General features: G+C 39.7%; 1 protein-coding gene across 1 annotated transcript in view; it reads right to left on the reverse strand.

The window, feature by feature from the left end:
• The window catches only part of CFAP58 (cilia and flagella associated protein 58), a 100262-nt gene that overhangs the window by 51851 nt on the left and 22530 nt on the right, over positions 1–25881 (reverse strand). Inside the window, exons 8-13 of the mRNA XM_036265929.1 lie at positions 22868–22950; positions 18989–19180; positions 8963–9124; positions 8186–8332; positions 1768–1908; positions 814–1037 (exon numbers count right to left, since the gene is read on the reverse strand). Of these exons, the coding sequence (XP_036121822.1) occupies positions 814–1037; positions 1768–1908; positions 8186–8332; positions 8963–9124; positions 18989–19180; positions 22868–22950 (949 nt within the window). The remainder of the gene's footprint in view (positions 1–813; positions 1038–1767; positions 1909–8185; positions 8333–8962; positions 9125–18988; positions 19181–22867; positions 22951–25881) is intronic.

A 25881-nucleotide genomic window follows, 5' to 3' on the forward strand; every position in this document is an offset into this window, starting at 1 on the left:
ATTCACTGCATCTAAATATCAAAACTATTTTCTAATTTGATTAATTTAAGAAAGCAATCCAAACTGTGTCCTTGTCCCAAGGTTGTCAGGGGTACTGTTCATCTACAAGTCTGTGGGGAATAAAGATAGCTACTGAGAAAACACCAAACCTCTTATTTGGTTCCTGCAATTGCCTATATAAAACATGGTGATGTTTTCCCAAAGGGAAAGTACATCTTCTATAATGTACAATTTAAAGCAAGAAGAAGGCTCAAGCACTAAGCTCAAGTGAGAGCTGCAGAAATAAATCAAGAGTGAGATATAAAATTTGGCCGCCTTCTCAGGAAACAGAGTTTTCAAGTAGTGACAAAATTAAATTTTTCCCCTCTTTTCATTCTGTATATCCCAAGAAAAAAAAATGTGCAAATGTTACCAGGATTAAATTTAAATATTGATGTTCCTTCTCTTGCATACTGCCTTATTAAAGAACGTCTAAAGAGCTCATTGGGGGAAATGTTTTTCTGAATTATAACTAGTTCATATTTGTGATTTGACTTGAAATTTTTTTTAATTCAGAGTAAAGTTTTAAAAAAATATTTTTCACTTGCTTATATTCCCTTGAAAGGGAACGAATTCATTTTTAGGGACTTAAAAGCTTCACAAGGTAGATTCTGAATTATGGAAAAGTTGTCATTATTTGCTAATGATTTTCACATATAAGAAATTATTTTTACAACTGATAAAAACCTCAATGTTCAGCAAAAGGAACACAAGGTCATTTCAGGAACTCCCCATAGACAGCTGTACCCGCAGTTCAGAGGGGTCTTCTCTTACCTGAGTTCATCGACATTAGCCACACTCCTGGCAAGAATCCCCTTTTCCCGGCGAAGCTTCTTGATCTCAAGCTTGAGGATTCTCATGTCCTCCAGCCTCTGGTTATACTGGGCCTCGCCTTTATTCAGCACAGACTGTTGGATCTTGATCTTCTCATAGAGCAAAGCCAACTCATCATTGCGCCGAACAAGTTGCGACCCGAGGATATCTCTTTCTCCAATGACCTAGAAAGGTAGGGAAGGACATGCCACCAGGGGCCAAAAGGTATCACTTTGCATGATGGCAGCGGCATTCATTCAGTCGATGACTAGCTAACCAGTGCCCACATAGGCACCTAGGGGAGGGGCACCGCAAACGGCCTGCTACACAGTCAACAATGCACTCCTCCCGTGAGGGTTTCAGTCTTGTTAGAAAAAGAACAAATACAACAAATAATTCATAGTAATAATAATCCAAGAATCCTTGGCCCATAGATGTTTGATTTGTTTTTTCCAACCTATTATTTCATAGATGCTTAAATTTGAGCGACTTATAATGGGCTAATTCTTGCCAAGTTCCACCACCCCTTACTGTCCTACACTGGACAGTTCTTTTTTTTTAACCTGCCAGATTTCTGAAAGGATGTTTCTAACCCCCAAATTATGTAATTGTTAATTGCAATTATATATGAGCAATTACATTATACTAGAATGTAAGCTCCCTAAGGACAGGGACCTTATGTTCTTGTTGGTCAATGTATCCCCAGTGCCTGGAGGAGTGACTGACATGTAGTAAGTACGCATAGATATGACTTGAATAAGTAAATAAATATTTCATAATTAGAAGATGAGCCTCTGCTATTGTTCTTCCAACAAACTGAATGGAAAAGCTTAGAGAAAAATGAGGATTTGTGAAGAGTTGAATCAAGCAGTGTGTCTACTGATGAGGTCTGCGGGTTTGCTGAGATGTTCCTACCTGGTCTAATTCCTTCTTCTGTCTCAGTCTCTCCCCATCAGCCTCAGCAATAATTCGCAAGAGTTTTCTCTCTTCAGCTTCCTGCTTTTCAATGAAGTGTTTGGTCTCCAGGGCTTGTTGTCTCAGCTTCTGCAGCTCAGCCTAACAAAGAGTGAAAGATGCAGACAAATTTCACTCTGTCACAGCACAAACCCGGACTGCAAGGCCCAGAATTAGATGTACAGCATGCTTCTCACACTTCCCTCTGATGCTTTGTTTAACTTGGTTTGATCACCCTCACAAGCAAAACAAGCTTTACACACACACACACACACACACACACAGCCTGTAAAGAAACAGCACGTTACAGTGATGATGTTTATTCTATGAGTTGTGCCCTTGGGGGATTTCCATCATTTTTCTATATGTGTAGCAGGGGCTTCATTGGTATTCAGCAGCACTTTTCTTGCCAGCTAAACATGAGGAGAATTCACAAAAAATAGTGCAGAAGATGTGGGGGTGAGCATGGGGGGGAGGATTCTTTGAATGTACCAGCTCCTGTAATGGTCCTAATTCTACCAACACATCAACTACAGAGATAAAGCCCATTTTAAGCAAAAATTAAATTAATAACAATAACAGCCAATTGTCCATCTTATAAAACATCTTGGTGGAACAGAAGAGATGTCAACAATATCAAAAGATATATAAATCCTACTCCGAAGATGCTTCCAATCTAGATGAGAAGATAAGATTACAATTATTTATGCAAATATTAACAAGTCCAGGCAATAATGTTTAAATATCTTTATTGTCACAAAGACAGAGAGTTGATTTTACAGGAGGTCAAAGGACTGGGGTTGTCAGAAAAACTTTCTGGGAGAGGTCAGATCTTGAAGCTCTTTAGGTTACACGGAAGTCGTAAGAATGATGGAGAAAGGGTGTCATGATCTGTTAAGTTTCAGAAAGAATATTCCTCTCATCAAAGAATACATTCACTTCATTTCCACAAGTATATCTGTGACCTACAATATCCTAGGCATGATATTAGGTATTTTGCGTAGCTACTCTTATTCCCATTTTACAAATGCAATTACAGAGACAACAAAAAGCAAATTAACTCAGCCAAGGTCACACAGCTAGTAAGTAGCAGAGTTGAGATTCCAACCTAGATCTTTTGATTCCAAAGCTATCATCACACAATAGTTCCAAGTCAAATACAGAAGGTGAGTAAGATGTGAGGGAGTCCCCATCCCTTAGAGATGATAAATATAACCAACCACACTGCAGTGTGGAAATGCTATGTACAGTGTGAAAAGGGACATGGGAGTACACAGGAACAGGTTTCTATTTCTGCCTAGCGTTTAGATGGAAGAGCCAGGCAGGGCCTTGGCAAGTGACAGATATTCCCAAAGTGGGCGGGTATGTTTTATGAGGAGAGTAGCCAACAGTCAGGCTTGTGTGAACAAAGGCACATGCAAATTATAAAGTACCTGGTGCATTTACCATGTGGCTGGATTGGAGTGCTGGGTAGAGAACAGCAGGAAGTAAGGCTGGTACAACAGCTGAGCCAGCCTGGCAAGAGCCTTGTAGACCACACACCGTAGAGTGTAGGCAATGGAGAGTCACAGAGGTATCCATATTAAAGGAAAGAAGAATATGTCTTTGAGAGGGTCCACGGCCAAATTGGAAAGACAAGTGGTATCATACACTGGGTGAGCCCAAGAAAAACCGAAGGGGAGGAGCTCTGCTTGTACCCATGCTGGGAATCAAAGGGAGATGACAAGACAATGTTCAGGTTCCAACTTTTCAATGGCTTGAAGATCAATCAGCAAGTGACAGTGAAAAAGTAATAATTTTTTTTCTTCAAGGAAGTACTTGGATCCCCCCTCACCTGCTCAGAAATGTCACTGAGATGCTAGAAAACCCCATCTTTTCCAGTGCTTGGGAACCAGCCCAACTCTCATTGAGGTCTGCCATGAAGACCAAGAGTCATTAACTCCATAACTCAAACTTATCCAAACAGTAGACGATACTGTACACCCAGTAGTGGGTAATATCACAAACTAAATGCAGTCAGCTACTATAAAGCCAAGGGATTCTCTTATGACATTTTGTTTGTTCACTCATGAAATATGTTTTGGTCCAGGGATAAGCAAAAGGAAATGCTTACTGAGAAAAGAGCTGGTCTAGTATTTACCACTTTGGGGGATTGCCTGTTAGGAAAGCGTTTGAAGAACCAGCCCTTCTATTTCTATAATCATTTAAGGTGACAGCAAAGACAGCCATAAAATACCTGCTTGGCTCATGCTTTCTTTAATAAAACTTTTATTTTCTCAGATGTACAACATTCACTTCCCTGTTCTTAAGTGCCAAGAGCTGATCAGAATCCATCAGCAGAACAAAATAAAACCCCTGTTATATTAAAATGCAATCAACAGTGTGTAAAAGTATCTGTCTGGAATGTAAAACCATTTGTGCATTTGGCATTGCTGGGTGTTTTTTCATAATATATCAAAATTCTGAATGGTCTCCTTATGTCACAAATTTACAGGCTGTAAACAAGATGTGGCATTAGACGTCGGCAGCAAATGTTAACACCGACAAAATACCTTTGGTCTAATGCATTTAGCAGCTGCAAATCTGAGCTGTCTCGCTCAGAAAAGTTGGTAACAACTGCTTTGCACCAAATGCCCGTCAAGCAATGTCCCAGGTGGAGCCCAAGGTATCAGCATTTCTCAAAGCATTTCTGGTGGTACAAAGTTGTGACACAATGGCTGGACACACTTTTTAGTCACTGCTTTTTGTGGTAGGTGTTTATGGAATATTTATCATCTAATTTAGTTGCAGATGTAAATCATATCTCCAGAACCACAGCTGTGGAAATTTCACCTGTTCATACCTGATCCCAACATTCACTGGGTTTCACAAAAAAAAAAAACAAAAAAAACCCTGTTTACATCTAACAAATAAGACCTTCTAACAAGTGAAGCCTTCTGGCCATGGGAATAATTAGGCTTTCTCTCTGTCTGTCTTTCTGACAGTCCCCATCTATGTCATTCTAGAGTCCACTAAGTAAAAGGATGTAGTGCCCTGAAGCCAGTCACTAATGTGATGCTCAGCTCTGGACATAGAAAAATTGCTGCTGAATTATTCGCGAAGAATCAAAGTGCTGGCAGATTGACCTGGATGATTGGGAGGTGATGAGACAGAATCAGGGGCTAGAAAGGAGACACTCCAAGTGAGATGGCCCCTTCAGTGCTGATGAAACAAGACTGGGACAGGACGGGCAGATGAATGCAAATGCAGCCACGTCTACAGAGAACTATTGACATTCTGTCATAACCATAACATGCTGACAATGGCTAGAGTCCTGAGGAGTCAGTAGATCATGGTAGCAACTAAAAAGGGAAAAGAAACGTGACAGGAGCAAGGTGTTTTTGTTTTTTTTTCTTTTGAGGAGGATAAATGAGAATAGGGATGACCTATGATAGACAATTGTGTATCTGTTGGCTTGGAGAAGTAATAAACTGGGTTATCCTGTCAAAAGGCATCTCCTGGTCTACCAAACAGGCAAGAGGGCCTGCCCTTTCAAGAGGATTATGTACCCACATAGCTTTGCAGAACTCACAACAATAAGCTAACTGTCTCTTGGAGCAAAGTTACTGGAAAATCTTCCATTTCCCCCAGGGTTTTGGTTTGTGAACTTCAGATGCGTGAAATCCAGAGACCTGTGTGGAACATGATTCAAATTTGAAGGTAAAAAAGTCAAGAGGCTCAAACTCAACCTTTGAGCTGTCATATTTTTCTACAGAATGTCAAATGGGCTTAATGATAGACCAAAATTATCCAGTTGATGCACCACTGCAAGTCACCCTTGGATAACCTCAAATAATAAATCAAGCTGGCATCCTTTTTCTGTTACTCATTTTTGCCTTAATGGTAAATGCTGGTGGAAAAGGTATCATAGTTTCATAGTAAGTCCAAAGCAATCGTCTTCCTATAACTGATGACCTAAAGCTATCCAGACCTAGGATTCCTCATTTACAGCAGACTCTCTGGAGCAGAGGACCTTTAATCATCTTTCATGTGCACCAGCTTTGCTGGACCGGGGCCAAAAAACAGGGCCTTATTGACCTTTATTTTATTTTACTATGATGCTTCTTTGGAGCTATATGTTTTGATGCCTAGTGATGGAATGCATAAGAGAAATGAATGTTAGCTGAAGTCAAACTCTAAAGCATTAGGAATAATTGCTCTTTTGCATAACACATTGCTTATTCTAAAAGCAGGATTTGTAGAAGGCAGTTAGTTCCCCCTTGGACTTCATTGTGGGGTGATAATTAATCTTTTGAATAGAGCATTACTTGGGAAAGTAAGAGATGAGGATCAATGTCATCCTGGAAAGAGATGGTTTTCCAGATCAAGTTGTACTGAAGGCTTGCTAACATGGGTCCATGAGGCCCATGGAGATAGCAGTGTTTATAATAAGATTCTCCTATGATAAATAAATCCATTTCCACTACAGGCTCCAGGGTAGAATGAGCTACCTTCTACAAAACTATGCCTTTGAACTAAGAAAATAGGGCAAAGATACAGGATATTTTCAAATTTTAGGAAATGTATTTATTCATGTCTCTTTTATATGTAAATAATTTTTTCTTTTTTTTTTTTTTTTTATCCTCACCCAAGACATTTTTTTTGCATTTATCTTCAGATAGAACAGAAGGGAGAGAGGGAGAAAGAGAGAGAGAGAAACATCGATGCCAGAGAGACACATCGACTGGCCACCACCCACACAACCCCAACCGGGGCCGGGGATAAACCGCAACCAAGGTACATGCCCTTAGCGGGAACCGAACCCGGGACTCTCTGGTCCGTGGGCCAACACTCTAACCACTGAGCCAAACCGGCCAGGGCTGTAAATAAATTTTAATGTAGAATTTTTTATTCTTTTTCTATCATAAGCTGGAGTTGTGAAAAGAAAGTCTCAGACAGGTAACTATATCAAAAATATACCATGTTTTTTGTAAAAGTACTTTTGTTACATTTTAATCTTTCTCAAACCAAGTGTGCCTTACATTAATTTAATGGAGTAGTTCTAGCTCCATGAAGACCTATCATCTGTTGACAAACCCTATTCTGAAAGTGCATATTTCAATCAATGGCATCTTGGAGTCAAGGAAAAATGGCATTAAATCTGTCCAATACAAGATAGACATTTTCAAGATAGTTTCTGTCTTTGAAAGCTAATATGTGCAGAAACCAAGGTATTCAGTCTCTTGCTTGTTATAGATAGTTCCTACAAGTGGCTCATACACATCCAGGAGTATTCTGCATGTATATTTTCAAAATAAAAGTGGCATCGTCTTCTTAAAATTTCCTTTTTTAATTCTTTGGTCAATGGATTAGAAGGAAAATCTATTGGAATGGATAAGGAAAGGAAAATGCATTAGGTTTAGGGAATGTATATTGCAAAACATATTTGGTTTGAGGATTTGAAATGATGTAATTATTTAGTATGTATTCTTGAATATAGTCTTCATATTAGGAGACACAGAATGTACTAAATTAGTAGGTTTAAAACAGTAAGTCTTGCCCTGGCCGGTTTGGTTCAGCGGTTAGAGCGTCGGCCTGCGGTCCTGAGAGACCCGGGTTCGGTTCCCGCTAAGGGCGCGTACCTCAGTTGCAGTTTGTCCCCGGCCCTGGTCGGTTGTGCGGGTGGCAGCCACTCGATGTGTTCCTTTCACATCGATGTTTCTCTCTCTCTCTCTGTTCCTCTCTCTCCTTCCCACTCTACCTGAACAAAAAATGGAAAAATGTCCTCGGGTGAGGATAAAAAAAAAAAAACAGTAAGTCTTAGTATATATATATGAAGTCAGAGGTGATTTCCTGGACGAGTCTCTGCAAAGTTCTTAGACCCACAGAGGTAAGGTGAACTACAAACCTAGTTGAGGGCAAATCAAGTGAGGACAGAGTTCAATGCCCAGTAGCTAATGATGTTGCACATGGGAAGTATGCAACAGTTAGGCGCGAAGGGACAAAGGGTCTTGCCATGATGCCTACTGACAGCCCGGGGAGGAGTGTGGGAGGGTTGGGTGTGGGCACAAGGGCTGGACCTGGGCTGTGAATATAAAGGGATTGTAGAAAGCCTGGCAGTTCCGGGACTCCCTGGGCACTGCTGACCTGCTAGGTTCTCTTCCGCTGGTGTGGTGAGAGCCCGCCCAGCTGAACTAGGTGCTGAGCACCTCACTGGCCTCCTCCCGTTTACCTGGAAGCACCCCTCTGGAAGGCAGCCTGGCCTAGAGACGGTGGAGCTCATCCCCCTGGTGCCTTGGCTGCCCTCCCTGCCCCTGTTGCCTTCCGTGAGCATAGAGCCTGCCTCTGTGGGCTGAACAGATAGACTATTGGTCCATCACTTTTATCATAAGATCTGTACCTTCAATGTTTCCTTCTCCTTCTCTATCCGCTGCTGTTCCAGATGTAGCTTCACAAGTGCTGACTCTTTGGCAGAGATCTCTTCTTTCAGCTGATCTACTTGATGGGTCATGATCTTTAGTTTCCTCTTCATTTCCGTTATTTCATCCTAACAAAATGAAAGGAGAAATGAAAGTGAATTAAATGGACACCACCGTCCCTATGGAAGTTCAATACACATTGAGAACTTTTAAGGGAGGCTCTCTCAAAATAATGGTCTCCTGATTGATTATGACTGGGCTATTCCTTTGTACGTTGTGCTTTATAACATGAACTCTCAAAATATTCTTATGAGATTTATACAAGGTATGTATAATGAATATGCCACACACACACACACTTACACACTTATTCCTCATTTTACAACAAAGGAATTAGAACCACAGCAAACATTAAGACTAAAAGATTACAAAGCAAAGCTCTGCAATTAAATGACAAGAGTATGCTGCTCCCCTCTGAGTCACAGCAGCTATTAGCAGTTTTAAAAATTAGAAACAGGAGCATAGCAAGTCTACATAATAATTAAAAGCAAGACCAAGCTCCTCACATCCTATCAAGTTGCGTCATTTCCATTTCAAACAATCTGAGAGTTCTGCATAAAATTCGTCTTCTTTTTCAGATGAATTCCATGAGATTATTTTCTTGATCTATTCTAAATTCTGCCATTGGGGTAACAGAAATTGCTTTGAACCCAGGATGGGGAGGAATCAAAATATAAAGACATAAATATATTCTTTACCTGAGCTTCAACCAGATTTTTGCTGTACAGATTCCTGTCTGACCTCACAGCTTCATACAGGTTCTGTTGCTGTTTTAATTTAGTCTCTGATTCAGCGATTTTCTTTTTGTAGTCAAAAATCTGCATTTCACGGATTTTTATGTCTTCCATGTTAATGAGGACCTGAAAGAGAAAGTATACGAAGATGATTAAACAGCCCATCTGTGGTTATCGGTTCAGGACACACAGAGATTTCTGTCCTAGGATAGCTAGTAGAAATGCCAGCAACCAAAAAATCTGACGGTGGCTATAATCACTCAGGTACAACACAGAAATTCAGCCCAGCTGTTTAGGAACAAACATACCTTTTATCTATTCTGGAATTCTGCAGTTATTTTATGATCACAAGAAGGGGGGTGGGGAAGGAATAAAGAAACTTTTTCAATTCTAAAAACCTCTCCTGACCACTCCAACTACCAAGAAAAGAAAGGAAATAAAAGGCTCAGATTTAAACAGATCTTAACACAGAGCACTAAGAAAGATAAGAGATCATTTAGCTGTTTGTCCACACACGTTTTTATATAGTTAAACACAAGAAAGAGAAGTAGCCTTTGAACACTGATAGCAATCAAACACTTGCCAGTGTCAATCTCCCTCGACCAAGGAAACTCAAAGGACTTCATAGAAATGCATTCTGTTGTGCACAAAACACTTCTAGGGAAGATAAGATTCAAGAATAACTGCCTCCTTTGCTCAAGTATGGAAAACGGAGGCACAGAATTCCACGGAGAGCCAGTACCTCTCAACAGCAATCCATACAGCAGGAATTCCATAAGGCTTCAATGTCCACAGAAATTGATTTTTTATGGAAAAACTTCTTCAAAAATTCAATTAAATGAGCTCTGGTCTAAACAACACATAGAAGCAGAATACATAAGGGGAAAATTCTTAAGATGTCATTGCATTTCAGTGAAGTTCTCTTACTTATTGGTTACAGTGGAAGGAAATAAATAGAGCAGCATGATAGAGGATGAACAGAGGGGACGCACCTGAAGTAACATGGCCAGGGAAGGTTCCCCTGGAGAAGAGCCATTTTACCCAGAACCTAAAGGCGAAAATGTACCTTTGCCGTGGTGATACTCATTGACTCAGGTGTGGGCTACCTGTAAGCATATGTTTCCAAATCATTGCACTAAGAGTTCTTTTATTCCACTTGTGGAATTCGTATTCTGGAAAATACACTCAAAGAAACCCTGTTGTAATGTTTGGGGGTTTTTTTGTTGTTTTTTTTCAGAGTCAATGATAGCTGGTATTTAATAGATTTATTCTTTATATCTTTAAATAAACACTTTTCAAAGTTTTCTTAGACTTAAGGAGAGATGGGATTAAATTTCAGCAAATGCTTTTTCAGCATATATTATTTTATAGCATTTTTTTTCTTATTGGGTCTATTGATTTTAATTTTATCTCTTTAGACATAGTTCTGTGTGTCATAATTTTAAATAAATGCACAAATGCGAAACATACATTTATTTTCTTTTCCTTATTTACTTGGACCCTCCTTCTCCCTTGAACCCACATCAGCCCCTCATTGAACATAAAGTAACCAGGTGAACAATCTAGTGCATATTCTTTCATATTTTTATTGGAATTCTACATATTCTATTCAAGTCCAGTAACATCATCATCATATTAATAGCTAATATTTCTCACAAAAATCCTATAAGATAGACATTATCATCACCCCAATTTTCAAAGAAGAAAACCAAAGTCAAAGAAAATAATATTATTCACAGCTATTCACCTATTACATATACAGATACAAGAATTGTCTGTTTTCCTGTGTTTTGCTTTTGCAGTTTTGTTTTCATTTTTTTAGCAAAATGGGATCTTTCTATATATACTTTAATGGACCTTGCTTTTTATCACTCAGCAATACTTTGTGGAAATCATGTGGACTAGCTCCAGTTCACTCTCTTTAAAGGTGGTGTAACACCCTACATTGTGGGTGTAGCATCATAGATTCGGCTCTTCCCTCTGATGGGCATTAACTTGGTTTCCACTTTCTTGCCCACCTGAGCCATGTTGCAGTGAACATTTTGGTACATATGTCCTTTACTGCTTTCACTTTGCTTTTACTTCTGTTGGCATGGATTCCCAGGAGCGACATATCTGGCTCAAAAGACATAAATCTTTTTAAACTTGAATGAATATTGCTAGATTGCTCTCCCAATGGCGGTAACACTTTACATTTCCATACCGCCAGCAATCGTTTTCTTAATAGAAAACTCTCCTTGTGGTTTCGGGATAAACTCTCTTTGGTCATACTGGGTGATTCTTTTAATGTACTGTTGAATTTGGTTTGCTAGAGTTTCATTTGGGATTCTGCATATATATATTCATTAATGATCTAAGTCTATCACTTTCTTTTTTGTTCTATTTTAAAATCAAGGTTTCTGCTGGTTTCAAAAAATGAACAGAGTCCCTTTCTGTTCACTGATTAATTCGCTTGCCCATGTACTCATTTCCTCAGTGAACATGTAGTGAGGACGTATTCATGGCAAGCACTGTAAAAGCACTAGTGATGTAAAGAATAAGAGTCATTGTCTACCCTCAAGTTCACCTCTAGTGAATGACTCAACCATAAAATGGATAATCAAGGATAAACCAGTAAACTGAGATATGCACAGAGTGTTATGAGAGACTCAAACACTGGGAGGTTAATGGATCTGACATGGTCTTACCCATCTTATCTAAGCAGCTAATATTTGGCATTTACATAATTGTTGGGAACTGCCTTTGCCTTCTTATTCCTCAACCATTCAACCTTGGACCCCAAGCTCTCTCCTAGGCCTGGAATTTTATTCATTTTCATTGCAGAAGGCATTGGTAATATCAGTACAGTCATGCCAACCAGTATTATCCCAAAGAATGCAAAGTGTATGAACAGCACTTTTTTCTAAATTTACCAAAAAAAAATTGTATAGCCTGAGAATTATCTGTTTCTTAAAGGTCTGAAGCTCAATTCTATAATCATTAGGCCCTCAGTGACAATGTTGGAACTAAGTTTCTCTCACCCTTTCCGATGGTATCCACAGTTATTGATCTTTCCACACTTTCTACTTCTTCAGTCAAACCTTGATGTACATACACATTTTCGAGAGCATTATCTACTTCAACCATTTTTTTAAAAGATATGCGACAAGAGTTATACAACATATTTTTATTTTTTTACTGCTTTATTATGATGATGTGCTATCACCACTTCGTGTGGAAAGCAAACGGCCCACGCAGTGAATGGCTTGGAAGGTTGGTTGGGGGCCTGGGAGGAATAAAATTAGAAGGTCTGAGACAAGGAGGTCTAGGGAAGAGGCACGTGGATACATCTGAAATGAAAAGAAATCCCCTTCCTTTTTCCTCATTTCTTTGAAATGTATCTTTAGATTCCTTAAAAATGAGTAGCAGGTGGCCTTTCAAAACACCTCCACCAGTAACTAACATGAAATACATATGAAACCTGAACAAGGTATCCATGACTGGATCTGTTATTTGCTTGATTTTTTTAAAAAAAGAAAGACACTATTTGGCCTAACATTTAACCTTTCTATGAACATGATCACCCTCGTTGGGGTCAGTGAAATGATGAGACTGAAGATATTTTAAACATCATGACAACCTTCAGAATATCAAGCAGTATATCAGAGAAAAGAAAAGAAAATCCTTCTTCGGTCACTCTGAGAGATGTTATAACGAGCACAATCCTTTGCACAGATAGAAGAATGCTCCAGAGAAAGGATGCAGCCAAGGGCATTTGTTTTTTGGTGGCAACTATCAGGGTCCATCTCTCTGCAACAACCGTGCACAAAACCACAGTCTCGCTTCTGCATTCTTGAAGCTGGGAGTAATAAGAACCCATCATGATACCAAGAAGATCAAAGGCATTTTTAGTTCAATGACAATGAAAATGAAGTATTGAAGCTAAGGGATGTGTGTTGGGAACCAATTTGTTTTGATGGAAATCATTCAAAGCAATGTCACACAGAAGTTCCAGTCCTGAAAATTCTTAAAATGTGTGGGGTATTAAGTAGGAGCAAAACCTTAAGTCAGCAAAACGCCTTCCCCCACCCTGCTAAAAATGGTTTATCAGAGAATGTGGGATGCCATCCATGGGGCTGGAGCTTAATTAATTGATTATACTTTAGATGCCTCAAACCAACTCATGAGATAAATCACCCCCTAATATAGAAAGTTTTATCCCAGCCTAAGAGTTGGACCTCCCAGCATTTGCAGGCCCCCTTCAGAGGAGCCCAGAAACTGCTTACAGTGCACTACCAGGGTGCAGACCCAGTTTATAACCTACTCCTACCTTTTCTTTTTCTCTTAAAACAACCTGCCAATAGAAATAAGACTGGGATAAAAATCAATAATGCATACTGGAAAGTTGCAGCGTAGTCAAAACATCATAGAGACGAAGGCAGAATAAGGAAGTAGGTCACTGAATTTGAAACCCTTTAACTCACATTTGATGAAATATCAGTGCAATAATCTTCTCAAATAAGTTTTTCTGACTCGAAGTCAATGGTTTGAATGCTGACAATGCCTTTACCTTCAGAATGACGCTGAAAAACTCACTCCCTGGAAAAAAGAACCTATGTGCCCAGGCGTGTGAAATTTGAAGTCTAATTTTTCTTGCTTTCTTTTCCTCTATCTTAAATGCATAGCAATTATGAGGGCCATTATGAGGATTTAAGTGAAAAAAATGCGTATTTGTGCCACCATATACGTACCGAGCATATCATAACTTAATCATTTAATAAATGCTAACAGATTATCATGGTAGGTTAACATTATGTCATATTGTATTATCAGTATACTTAACAAATCAGTTAGATTTTTCTATGGATCCAATTCTGTTCTGCAGGAAAATAGTGGTCCAAAATACACTTTTCTTTATTGTAACACAAAAACCTTAGAATGTGTGTATGTCCCATTGAAGCTTCTCTCCGGGGTCCTAGCATATTAAAGATGCTCTGTATGAAACTTTAAATAAATATCAAAGAAAAAGGAGCTTCCTGTTGTTATGAGTACCTATTCAGTGAACAATATTTCTTTGATCTTTTGCTTTCCTCACTTATTTGTAAACTCTTGATAGAACATTAGTATGCATCCCTTGGAAACTCTGTCTAGAAGAGCTTTGCTTGGCACTCTTCTAGGCAAATAAGCAGTGAGCTAAGAAACTTGCAAGTAGGGTTTCCTTGTGAAAGACTGCTTTGGGGCACGTAAAACGTCTGGGAGGCAAAGGCCAGAAGTTTAACATTTAGAATGGAAAAGGAGGGCTCCTAAAGTGAGCCACGATGTGCAAAATCTCCTCAGATTTAATAATTAACCAGAAATGGTTTACCTAGAATTTGTAACAGTTCAGAAGAGTAAATATGGCGACCATGATGGTAATGCCCATACCTGGTGCCTCTCAATTTATCTGAATAGTGAAATCTAGGGTATAGTAGAGGAAAAAAACACGAGGATAAAAAGTGCTGAGACACTGTAGTAGATTATTTTATGGTTCCACAAATATTCGCTCCCTCTCCCTGCCCCTACCTCCTCCATGGAAGGAGCCTATTTCCCCTTGATGTTGAGGTTGGGCCTGGACATGTGACTTGCCAGAGCCAATGGGATGTCAGAGAACATTAGGCAAGTTGAGAGCCAATGTCTTTGTGGTTGGGTTTACCCTTTGCATTCCTTCCTTTCTCCATGAGAACACCATGCATCCTGGAGAATGAGAAACGTAGAACAAAACTGGACCCAACCCGCAGCCCTGCATCAAGCCCAGGAAGCCCAGCATTGATGCTCTGACCACCCAGGCAACTGCAGGTGTGTGAGTGAGAAATAAGTGCTTATGCCCGCATGCCAGTGAGATTCGGTTGTTGTTTATTACGCAGCAATAGTATAGCAACTGCTGCTGAGACAGATGCATAAGAAAAAGTTTGGGATCCTGAGCCATCCAATTCTGGAACAAAAAGGAACCTTCTTTCTCTTTTGTAAATGCCAAGTTAAATAAATGAAATGTAATGAAGGGCTTTTAGCATCTTAGATTTCACCGAAAAAAAAAAAAACAGAAGGCAAATGTTGATACTGTTCATTGCTTTTGGGGGGAAAAAATATGTTTTTATTGATTTTAGAGAGAGAGAAAGGGAGAGAGAAACATCAATGTGAGAGAGAAACATTGATTGGCTGCCTCCTGCATGCATCCCGACCAGGGATTAAGCCCACAACCTGGACACATGCCCTGACCTAGAATCAAACTGGTGACCCTTGGTTGCATGGGATGACACTCAACCAACTGAGCCACACTGGCCAGAGCACAGTGTTTATTCTTATATTATTATTTATTAACTATCGTATTATTTTCTATACAAACAACTGAAAACCTACTTTTGCCCCACCCTATGTAATTTGGCATTGTGTTTTCATCAGATTCATACTGTGACCATGTTCCCCATTTTTTAAAAAACATCCACTCTTGCTTTCATTTTCATTTTCAACTGTCTACTCCATAAACATGGTCACAAAAGTTCTTCATGAGACTCTTTAGCTTGCCAGTGCTTTAAGATTTTCACTGCCCCCGGTGTCAAACACACCTCAAAACTTTAGTGCTTCATCACAGGAGCATTCATTTCTTGCTCATGCATCTGAGAGTCATCCTGAATGTGGCTGGTCTAACCTGCTGGGTGTATCTATAAGCCATGGGTAAGCATAGGTCTGCTCTCTGTGTCTCTTAATTCTCAGGTTATAGCAGAAATGCAAGAGGCACCCCACTTTTAAAAATGGTTTTCAAATATATTGTTTCCATGGTATATGATATTGTATCAAATAAATGTAGCAAAATTTATCTCGAAAAGTATTCTTTTATAAAAATCTTTGCATTTCTTATTTTTCCATAGATTCGGTTTTTAAAGAAATTGCTGAATCCAAAGGATAAACTTGGAACAGTGTATACTCTAGAAGTAGATGAAAATATAAGCTTCATGACACCCTCCCCAGCCGCTGATATTATTCCTCAACTCCCTATAAATAGAATGCACAAAAGGTAACTTTCTGTTTGTGGAAATAAGGGGCAGGTGTGTGTGTATCTGACAGAGAAAGGAGAGGAGAGGGGAGGGGAGGGGAGGGGAGGGGAGGAGAGGAGAGGGGAGGGGAGGGGAGGGGAGGGGAGGAGAGGGGAGGGGAGGGAGGGAAGGGGAGGAGAGGGGAGGGGAGGGGAGGGGAGGAGAGGAGAGGAGAGGAGAAGGGAGGGGAGGGGAGGAGGGGGGAGGGAAGGGGAGGGGAGAGAAAAGGGAGGGAGGAAGGGACAGGGGGGAGAGGAGGGGAGGGGAGGGGAGGGAAAGAGGAGGGAGGGAGGGACAGGGGGGAGAGGAGGGGAGGGGAAGGGAAGGGAGGGGAAGGGACAGGGAAGGGGAGGGGAAGGGAGGAGAGAGACAAAAATATGAGGAGCAAAAAAGCATATATGTCCTTGATAAGAAGCCCAGAGATGACACAAGTTGCTATAGCAACTGATATATGCTGTCAGGGATTAAGTAAGTGATAGAAAAATTTTAATTGATAAGTATATTTTAAGGACTTGTGTTTAAATTATTTGGGTGAGACATTATATAATCTTGTGCAGTTAAACATCAGAAAATTTATGAATAACAGTTACTAGCAAAACTTGGTACTAGTAAATCTCCTTTACAAGGAAACAGAGAAAAATATACAATCCCATATGAAAATCAGTGACAGCATTCTTTTTATCACACATCATCCATCCATTTGTTTAACAAACACTTTTTTGGTGCCTACTATTTACCAGCATGCTGGAAATGAAATAATGAACGAGATAAAGTCCTTGCTCCCAAGAGCTCCCAAGAGCTCACTGTAAAGTAGAAAAAACAAATATGCAAATAAATAATTATACTAGAAGATGGTAAGTGCCATTTCAGAGATATAATCAAATCCATAGAGTAGAGAGTGACTAGCTCTGCCTAAAGAGCCACAGCGAGCTTGACCCCAGAAATGAACATTTGAGATGGGCATTGAAGGGTGAATAGTAGTTGGGGAAGGACTTTTTAGGGAAAACAAAGATCTCAGACTCTGTCTTTTAAGTCAGAGCATAGCCATTGCTGTGGCTTGCATGGATAGCACGTATATACAAAAATACTGATTCACTCTACACAGCGGATGGCCAGGTGAGGTGGGACCTGGGCAGCTATCCTCCCTGGGTTAGTCCCCTCCAACCCTGCACAGTCTCATCCTCATTATTCCCACATGCCATAGACATGTTATTTTCTATGTGTGCGGTCATGCAAAAAATGTCAGGAAGCACTGCCCCAGGTAACTGAGAGGTAACAAAGGTTGGTAAGGCCAGGAGTAATTACAAGACCACACTGGAATTTTTAAGTTAGCTCTGATAGTGTGATGGCAGCCAGGAATGGAGAGAGACCGATTATCAGGAAGAAGTAGGAGGTTGCAACAGATGATATGTTCAGATACGTTCAGTGTCTCCCCATACAGGCCCCTCCTTTAGGAGGATCACACTTCTGCCCAGGGAGTAGGATCAGGCTTTGCTATGTGACTTGCTTTGGCCAACGGAATATGAGTGGACGGGCCTGTGCCCTTCCTTCGCCAGGAGAAGCTCTGAGGGCATCATGAAGATCCATTGTTATGCTGGTTTCCCTCTGAAGAGACCAGCACATTCCAAAGGAGTCATCCTGGAGTGAAGAGGACATGAAGCAGGCCTGCACCTGACCTTCAAAGGCCATTAACGTAAGCAACACTAGATTTTTCTTTCTTTAAACCACTGAGATTTGAGGGTTGTTGGTTACAGCTTTAGATGACTGATACAGAGGCTAATGGGCCAGCCCAAGCCAGAGAATATGAATGCCTAAACTGACTGGTCCTCTGAGTCAGTACATCAATCAAGGGCGCTTCTAAGATGATTAAGTCAGAAGAGAAATATGCTGAATTCCAATGGCTCCAAATCTGGGGTCTGAGATTCACTTGGGTTGGACAGATCCTATGCATTTGTGCTTCTCTAAACTCATATTCTGCAAATATCTGCTCAGCATTTATTTGGCCTAAATGAGAAGAAGCTATAAAGCTTGTTTCCCATTTTCTTTTTGTTTACAACTCAGCTGTTGGCTGTCTGTCCCCTTGTCATCTTCGAGATTCCACTCCAAAAAAAAAACTTAAACATGCAACTGCATCAGTAAACACCGTAGAATTTACTGCCGATTTCATTGAAATGAAAGAAAGGGCTATGCATTCATAGCAGATAACACTTTGCCGGGGCGGGGCGGGGGGGGATCCTTATTAAATGAGTCTTTTCTCCCAAACTCTCTTCTCAGCCTCAAAGCTAAAACTTTCCTTCATTCCCCAGTCCCCACACCATCCTGAAACACTGCTCATTGCCATCTGTGAATGCACCAAAACAATATTATTTTAACCACTCATGCTTAATGCAGGCAATGTGCTAAGACAACTGGTTAAAGTAAAATCCAAATCCTTGAAGTTACCCTAAAAGATACTGCCTGAGCTATCTCCCACGTAAGCAGTTTATGAGAAGCAGAGTCTGAAACTCAGCTACACAATGGAAGGATTTCCATCACTGGTGAAGTTTTAGGTTCGCAATAGTTTGAAAATAAAAATGCTCTTTGAATGTGTGACAAACTTAGTTGATGCCAGTATTCACTCGCCTCTTAATTTGAGGTCATTTAATTAGGTGTTTCTCTCAGTGGGGCAACAGGGAAGATGGAGAACCTGGAAATTAGGGAGGGGATGGAGAAAGGGGAAACTGACATCACCAAATACAAGGCCTGTCCATTTCACTGTTTGACCCAGGATCAGCTCTGGAACAGCTCTTACACAGTCACCATCATTCCTCTTAAATCTGCATGCAAACCACAAGCTGAAATCTGAAAAAGTCGTCTTTGCAACAGCGCGACAATCAGAAATGCAGCTCTCAGAAAGAATGTGTGGTGCTCTCTCCACCCACATCATCAAGGAGTGGCTTACCTTATGGGTGAGGTCACTGGCTTCATTGATGTACCGATCTCTCTCCTTTTCCAGTTGAAAGATGATCTTTCTCTGCTTCTGAGCCTCATCTTTGTAGCTCTGGATTTCTTCCTCCAGGTTCCTTTTGGCTTGTTCATGGAGTTTCACCAGGTCTATCTGTTTCTTGGTCGCGTGGATTGCCTTGAGCATATTCTAAAAGTAAGGACAACAGAGCATCCCCATTACTCAAAATGTTTGGGGATTTGGAATTAGATTTACCGTTGCCTTAACCCTAAGATAATTAGGTGCATTGTTTTTGAGATGAGTAAAGATAATCATACCTCTATAGCTTATAAAGAGCTTGCCATGTTAATTTTGCACAAGATACTTGAAACACACATATAAATGCACTAAATGACCACAACATCCCTAGGAAGTAGGTACCACATAGCCCCCAGGAAACGGAGACTGAGAAGTTGAGCTACTTGCCTACAAGTTCATACAACAAGGGAATGGCAGAGCCAGGATTTGAATCAAGGGCTGACTAACCCCAAAGTCAACCTCCATTCCAGCTCTAGTCTTTTTCTTTTGCGCTTAGAACAACTGAACATAATCATGTAATAGGGCCTTGACTACAGAGTAAAATAAAGCCAGCTTATCAAAAATGGAGATACCTAGAGTTAACATATAATCTACTTCATTCCTGGGTATATACCCCAAAGAATGGAAAACCTGGGCTCAAACAAAAAAACTGTACATGAATCTTTACAGTAGCCCTATTCACAAAAGCCCAAAGATGGAAACAACCCAAACATCCATCGACTGATGAAGAGATCACGGAAATGTGGTATATCCATACAGTGGAACATTATTCAGCCATAATTGGAATAAACTACTGATACACGCCACCACATGATTCGAGCTATGTAAGTATCCAGGATGGTCAAACCCACAGAAATAGAAAGCACATGTGTAGGTTCCAGGGGTGGGAGGAGAAGGGAGAGGAGAGCAGCTGCTTAACAGGAACAGGGGTTCCTTTGGGGGTGATGAAAACACTCTGGAACTAGGTAGTGGTGATGGCTGCACTATACTGTGAATGTACTAAATGTCACTAATGATCAATTTTGTCTTATGTGTTTGTTTGTTTGTTTGGTTGGTTGGTTGGTTGGTTTGTGCCCCTAGCAGGAACCGAACCCAGGACTCTCTGGCCCGCAGGCCAACGCTCCAACCACTGAGCCAAACCAGCCAGGGCATCTTATGTGTGTTTTAACACAATAAAAAATAAGTAGCCCAGGCTCTTTTATTTTGTTCTTGTTTGTTTTTTGTTTATTGGTGTTGTTTCCAGATGCCTGTTTCTCAACTCCAGAGGTTCTGAATAGATCTGGGATGGAACCCAGGTACCTGCATTAAAAAAAAAAAAAAAAAGCTGCACTGGTGATTTCTGATGCTGAAATGGAAAGATGCTGGGTTGGTTGCCCAAGAAGCCAGGCTGTTCCCTGAAACACAGTTAACAGCACTGCAAGTCTGGCAGCCATGCTCATACAAGAGGGTCTGATTCTCTAGCCATAGCTGAATGGACCCTTCTTAACAAGTTTTGAAATAGGGCTTTTCAATGTTTACAACTCAGTAGAAGATGTAAACTTGGGAACTATTGATGGTAGCCATTTTTCTGCCATATGGACTGGGAAACAGAGAAGGTAGTCTTCACCGAAAGAGGGGAATAGAGCAAAAACTCAGCCAAAGTCTAGTGGCAGAGAGAGAGGGCTTTCTGTGTGTCCCAAGAATGCCAGGCCAGTTCCTATCAGTTCTTGGGTTCCATGAGACATACCTCGTCATCCTTTCCCAGTCTCTAACCAATCAGACCTGCAGCCAGGTCTAAAAAACACTAAAATATAGACAGGTGAAATGCATATTAAGCCTTGCTTAGGTGACAATGCAGAAAATATAAAAGGTCAATTTTTTCAAGTATTGAATTAAACATTTGCTCTGTAAACGACAATGCCACTTCAATATGGCACTGAAATAACCAAAATATATTAACATTGCTGTCTGTCAAAACAATGTCACTCACTCATTCGGTGAAGGTGGGGAAAGAATGTATTATCAATAAAAGTTGACTGCATACCTACAGAGAGTTGGGCCCTGTGCTAGGTAGGCACTAAGGATGCAATGGCCAGGAAAGGAAAAAAGTATACTCTGCCCTAAGGGAGGAACTGGCATGAGTAAAATCAAACAAATGTACAATTCATGTTGTGCTACATGTCCTATTGTGGTAGAAAATATATTGGTTGTTTACCACTGTATATACAATACAAATTGACTAAATATTGTATGAGTTAAAAATAAATTTTAAAATCTAAATCCAATAATATTGTTTACATGTACAAATTGATAGAATAAAGAAACCGTTTCCAGGATTATGCAAAGAAAAATAAAGATTCAATGATTTTCCTAAGGACTGCTCTGCATATAAGATATCTAATCTACTGTTTCCTGAGATTCCCTAATAGTGTACTTTAAGCCAAAGGATAATCTATTTTGTTAATATTTGTTCAATTCTGGGACACCTAAAGAAATAATGAAAAGTCAGCCCTAGAGTCCATCAGTAGACGAGTGGATAAAAAAGCTGTGGTACATTTACACAATGGAATACTATACAGCTGTAAAACAGAAGGACCTCTTACCCTTTTGAGACAGCATGGAGGGACCTGGAGAGTACCATGCTAAGCAAAATAAGCCAGTCAGAGAAAGACAAGTATCACATGATCTCTATATGTAGAATCTAATGAACAAAATAAACTGACGAACAGAATAGATCCAGAGAGATGGAAGCAGAGAACAAACTGACGAACCTCAGAGGGAAGGAAGGAGAGGGGTAGGGAAGAGATAAACCAAGGAACTTATATGCATACATGTATAACCAATGGACACAGACAATAGTGTGATGAAGGCGGGGGTGGAGAGCAGGAGCACGGAGGAGGGGTCAATGAGGGGAAAGGGGGAAACATCTATAATATTTCAACAATAAAGATAAATTTTTTAAAAGAAGAGAAAAAGTCAGAATGAACAAATATAGGCTGTATCTCCTTGGATGAGGTGACGCCGTCTTGGCCAAAGCCATCAGGCTGTCCCTTCGGAAGCAGCCTCGCTTCTCCACACTGGGACAATCACTTGTCCTCCCTGAGGAATCCTTGAGCAGGAAAGTTTATCTTATATCCTTGAAGGTACAGTAGTTAATCTCCTAAGAGCGTTGATGGAAGGAATCCTCTAGAAGGGGCATGGGGGTAGGGGAGGGGGGACGGGGGTCTTGCCTTGAATGAAAGATCTCCAGGCCTCAAGCTCCCCCAGCCCCTCCCTCAACTTTGGACCATCTTGAGCTCAAAGACTAGGAGAAATAAGGGCTGAAAACAAAACCCAAAACCTACAACAATCCTGAAAAGATGGAGGCAAAGTTAGAGATGTTTTATATCACCAACCAGCCAGCCCTATACCCAATACCTCAAAGTTAAAATTGTATTCATAGCCAGTTGTATTTTCTAGATTAGCAAAAGTTGCAGATTATAGATATTAAATTCAGGTATTTTGAACAACTTTGGCAGTTTCGGATGCCAAATAACACACCACCAATAAAAACAGAATCCACAAAACACTCTGAAATCCCCTGCTAGTTTACATAATTCTTCCAAGTTCCTTTGTGCTCACAGGTGATAATGCGGTTTCAATTCACAGCTAGTGAATGTTGGACGGCAAACAGCTGCTTAGAGGAAAATTGAGCACTATTATTTATTCTAATCTACTCGTGTTTGCCTCGGAGTTTCCTTCCCCATACAACCTGTTATAGGCAGATATTACAGCACTAAAAAATACATTTATTTACCAGGGTTACCATAACAAACTCACCTTATTTAACATGTCCCTTTCTCGCAGAAGCTCATCCATTGCTTTCTTATCAAATTCTGCTTGTTTCTTTGAAGCCTCCACCTCTAAATCACCAAGGAGAAAATAATAATAAATATGGAGTCAACCTAAAAAAGAACCTGCCCAAGCCAAAGAGATACAAAAACTGTTTTATATGCTTATCTATAGCTATAAAACTACTGTTTATTAACTGTTATGCAGTCTTCATTATAAATGAGCTAGGTCTTGCCCTGGCCAGTTTGGCTCAGCGGTTAAAGCGTCGGCCTGAGGTCCGGAGAGACCCGGGTTCGGTTCCCGCTAAGGGCACGTACTTCGGTTGCAGTTTGTCCCCGGCCCTGGTTGGTCGTGCGGGTGGCAGCCACTCGATGTGTCCCTTCACGTCGATGTTTCTCTCTCTCTCTCCCTTCCTCTCTCTCCCTCCCGCTCTATCTGTACAAAAAATGGAAAAATATCCTCAGGTGAGGATTAAAAAAAAAAAAATGAGCTAGGTCTTCCTGTCTCACTAAACAGATGGAAACTGAGGCATAGAGAGATGAAGCCACAGGCCAAAGCTTCGTAGCCAAGAGGTGACAGGGCTGAAGTTGGGAGTACAGATTTTCTGACTCCAAAAGTTCTTATTCTTTTTAAATCTTTCTTCTTATACAGGTAATCAGAAACACACAGAGAAATTAGAAATAAAAATAAGCAAAAAGGAAAAATTCAAATCAACTGTAATCTGTTTAAGATTTTGACATGTCTCTTTCCAGATTTTTTCCTATGCAAATTATGTCTGTGTATAATTATAAATAGATATACATGACAAAAGTTAAGTCATACTACACGTATTGTTTTGTAACATGCTTTTACAATTAACAAACAGAATAAATGTGTCTGTATATTATAAATGCGCATCTACATCAGAATTTTTAATTACTGCATGTTTCACTACATGAAAATTTGTAATTTATTGAGCCAATTCCCTTTCATAGCATTTACGTTGCTTCCATTTTATTTACTTATTTGTAAGTATAAGCAATGATCCTGTAAAAGTTCTTCTTCATTTGTTACTCTACAAGCACAAGTCCTGAATCAAAAGGAATTAAAAAATAATAATTTCTCTTCTACTGACAAATTTCTCTCCAGAAAATTAATAGCAATTTAATATTGCACCCAAACCATCACTGGGTATTATCATGCTCTTTGATCTTTGACAATCTGATAGATTATTAAACCAGTATGCCCATATTTAGTCTGTATTTTTTTAATTAGTAGTGAAGTTGACTACTTTTTTAAGTTTATTGACCATTTATTTGTATTTCTGTTTTTCAAATTGTTCACACCTCCCCTTCGCCCATTTTTCTCATGAATTGTTTATCCTTTTTGTGGATTTTAAAGAAATCTTTATGTGTAATAAGTATACTAACTGACAATATTTTAGTCAATTTGCCTTTATATTATAGTCTTTGGTACATTAAAAAAAATCTTTTATTTCACTGAATCTCTATATCTTGGCTTTATGGTTTCTACATGTGGTGTTAACTTTTTCCCCAAAAAAGTAATTTATTGTCATGCTATCATTTTTTTTAATAACCAAGCCATACTGTACATTTGTACGAAACAACACCTCTGTCTTAAATTATAATCTTGGGCCTTTCTGTGGCCTTTCAATCTTTTCCATCGACCTGCTTATTTAGACATCTTCACTGTCGTATTTGATTATCGAAGCTTCATCATACACCTAAACACCTGGAAAGGCAAATGCTCCCTCATCGCCCTTCTCTTCCAGAACATGCCTACTGCCACATGCTTATTCTTCTGGAGGACTCTAGAATCGGTTTCGGAGTTCCAGCAAAATGACTCTCTGAAAATTTTATGGGACATATTAAATATACAGATTAATTTAGACAGATTCACACTGTTATTATATTAAGCTTTCTCATCCAGGAACTCGGTATATGTCTCCATTTTTCAAGACTTCCTTTACACCCCTCAGTAGAATTCTGTAGTGCTTTTTGTATATAGGTCTCACAGATATCTTGGTAACTTTATTCTAAGATATTTTATTACTTTGGTTGCTATTGGAAAAGGGGTTTTTTCCATCATATAGACTAACTGGTTTTTTATATGAAAGAAAGTTATTGAGATCTATATATTTGTTTTATAACTTGCCATCCTATTGAACTCCCGTTAGTTCTGGCAGTTTTTCAGCTCGTTTCCTGGGTTTTGTGGTAAAGGAAACAAATGGAGGACTCGTCTAACCATTATGTCCAATGCTCTCTTGGATCAGGCAGATCAAAAGAAAGAAATAATGGCTAGTGATATCTATAAACTAACAAGAAGAATGTGATGACCTCTGTAGGCATGATTTTAAAGAATTGGATTCAACGCTGAATGTGCAATTTTTTTCAAAGCTTAGAACTACTACAAACAAAAACAAATTTAAATATGGAAGTGTTTTGGAAGTCACTAAACCCATTACGAAACAAGTTCTAAGGGTTCTATTTTTCTTCTTACTTATCACTATAGACATTACTATAAACGCATCCTAGATGGTGAGCATGCTAAAGGCAGGGACCTCCATGCACCCAATGCCTAGAATATTGCCTGCACATAGTAGGCACTCAATTTATTGAATGGAAGAAGAGGTGACTGGAGAAACTGTCAAAATAAAAGACTTTCCCTAATGTCTTAGAAGGAAAAATATCTGCACTTCTCAAAGGTTCACATGACAAATGTTCCTAATAATCTTCTCTGGAGATCTAGATTTTACCTAAATGTATGTTTTTATGCTTTTATGTATGTTATCTCATTTGGTGATTTACAACTCACAAGAGCGTACCGGGGATGAATATAGTGTTCCTGCCTCACATGTTCTGATGTAGTCAGAATTCAGACCCGATCTTTTGCCTCCAAGTCCAGAGCTTTTTCTGACACACCAAATTTAACTATACATTATTTACACTATTTTCAATTATATTCTTTTCAAAATGAGATGGTCGTCTGTCTTATTACCTACA

Source organism: Molossus molossus, unplaced genomic scaffold, assembly GCF_014108415.1.
Source record: "Molossus molossus isolate mMolMol1 unplaced genomic scaffold, mMolMol1.p scaffold_m16_p_17, whole genome shotgun sequence".
Lineage (NCBI taxonomy): Eukaryota > Metazoa > Chordata > Mammalia > Chiroptera > Molossidae > Molossus > Molossus molossus.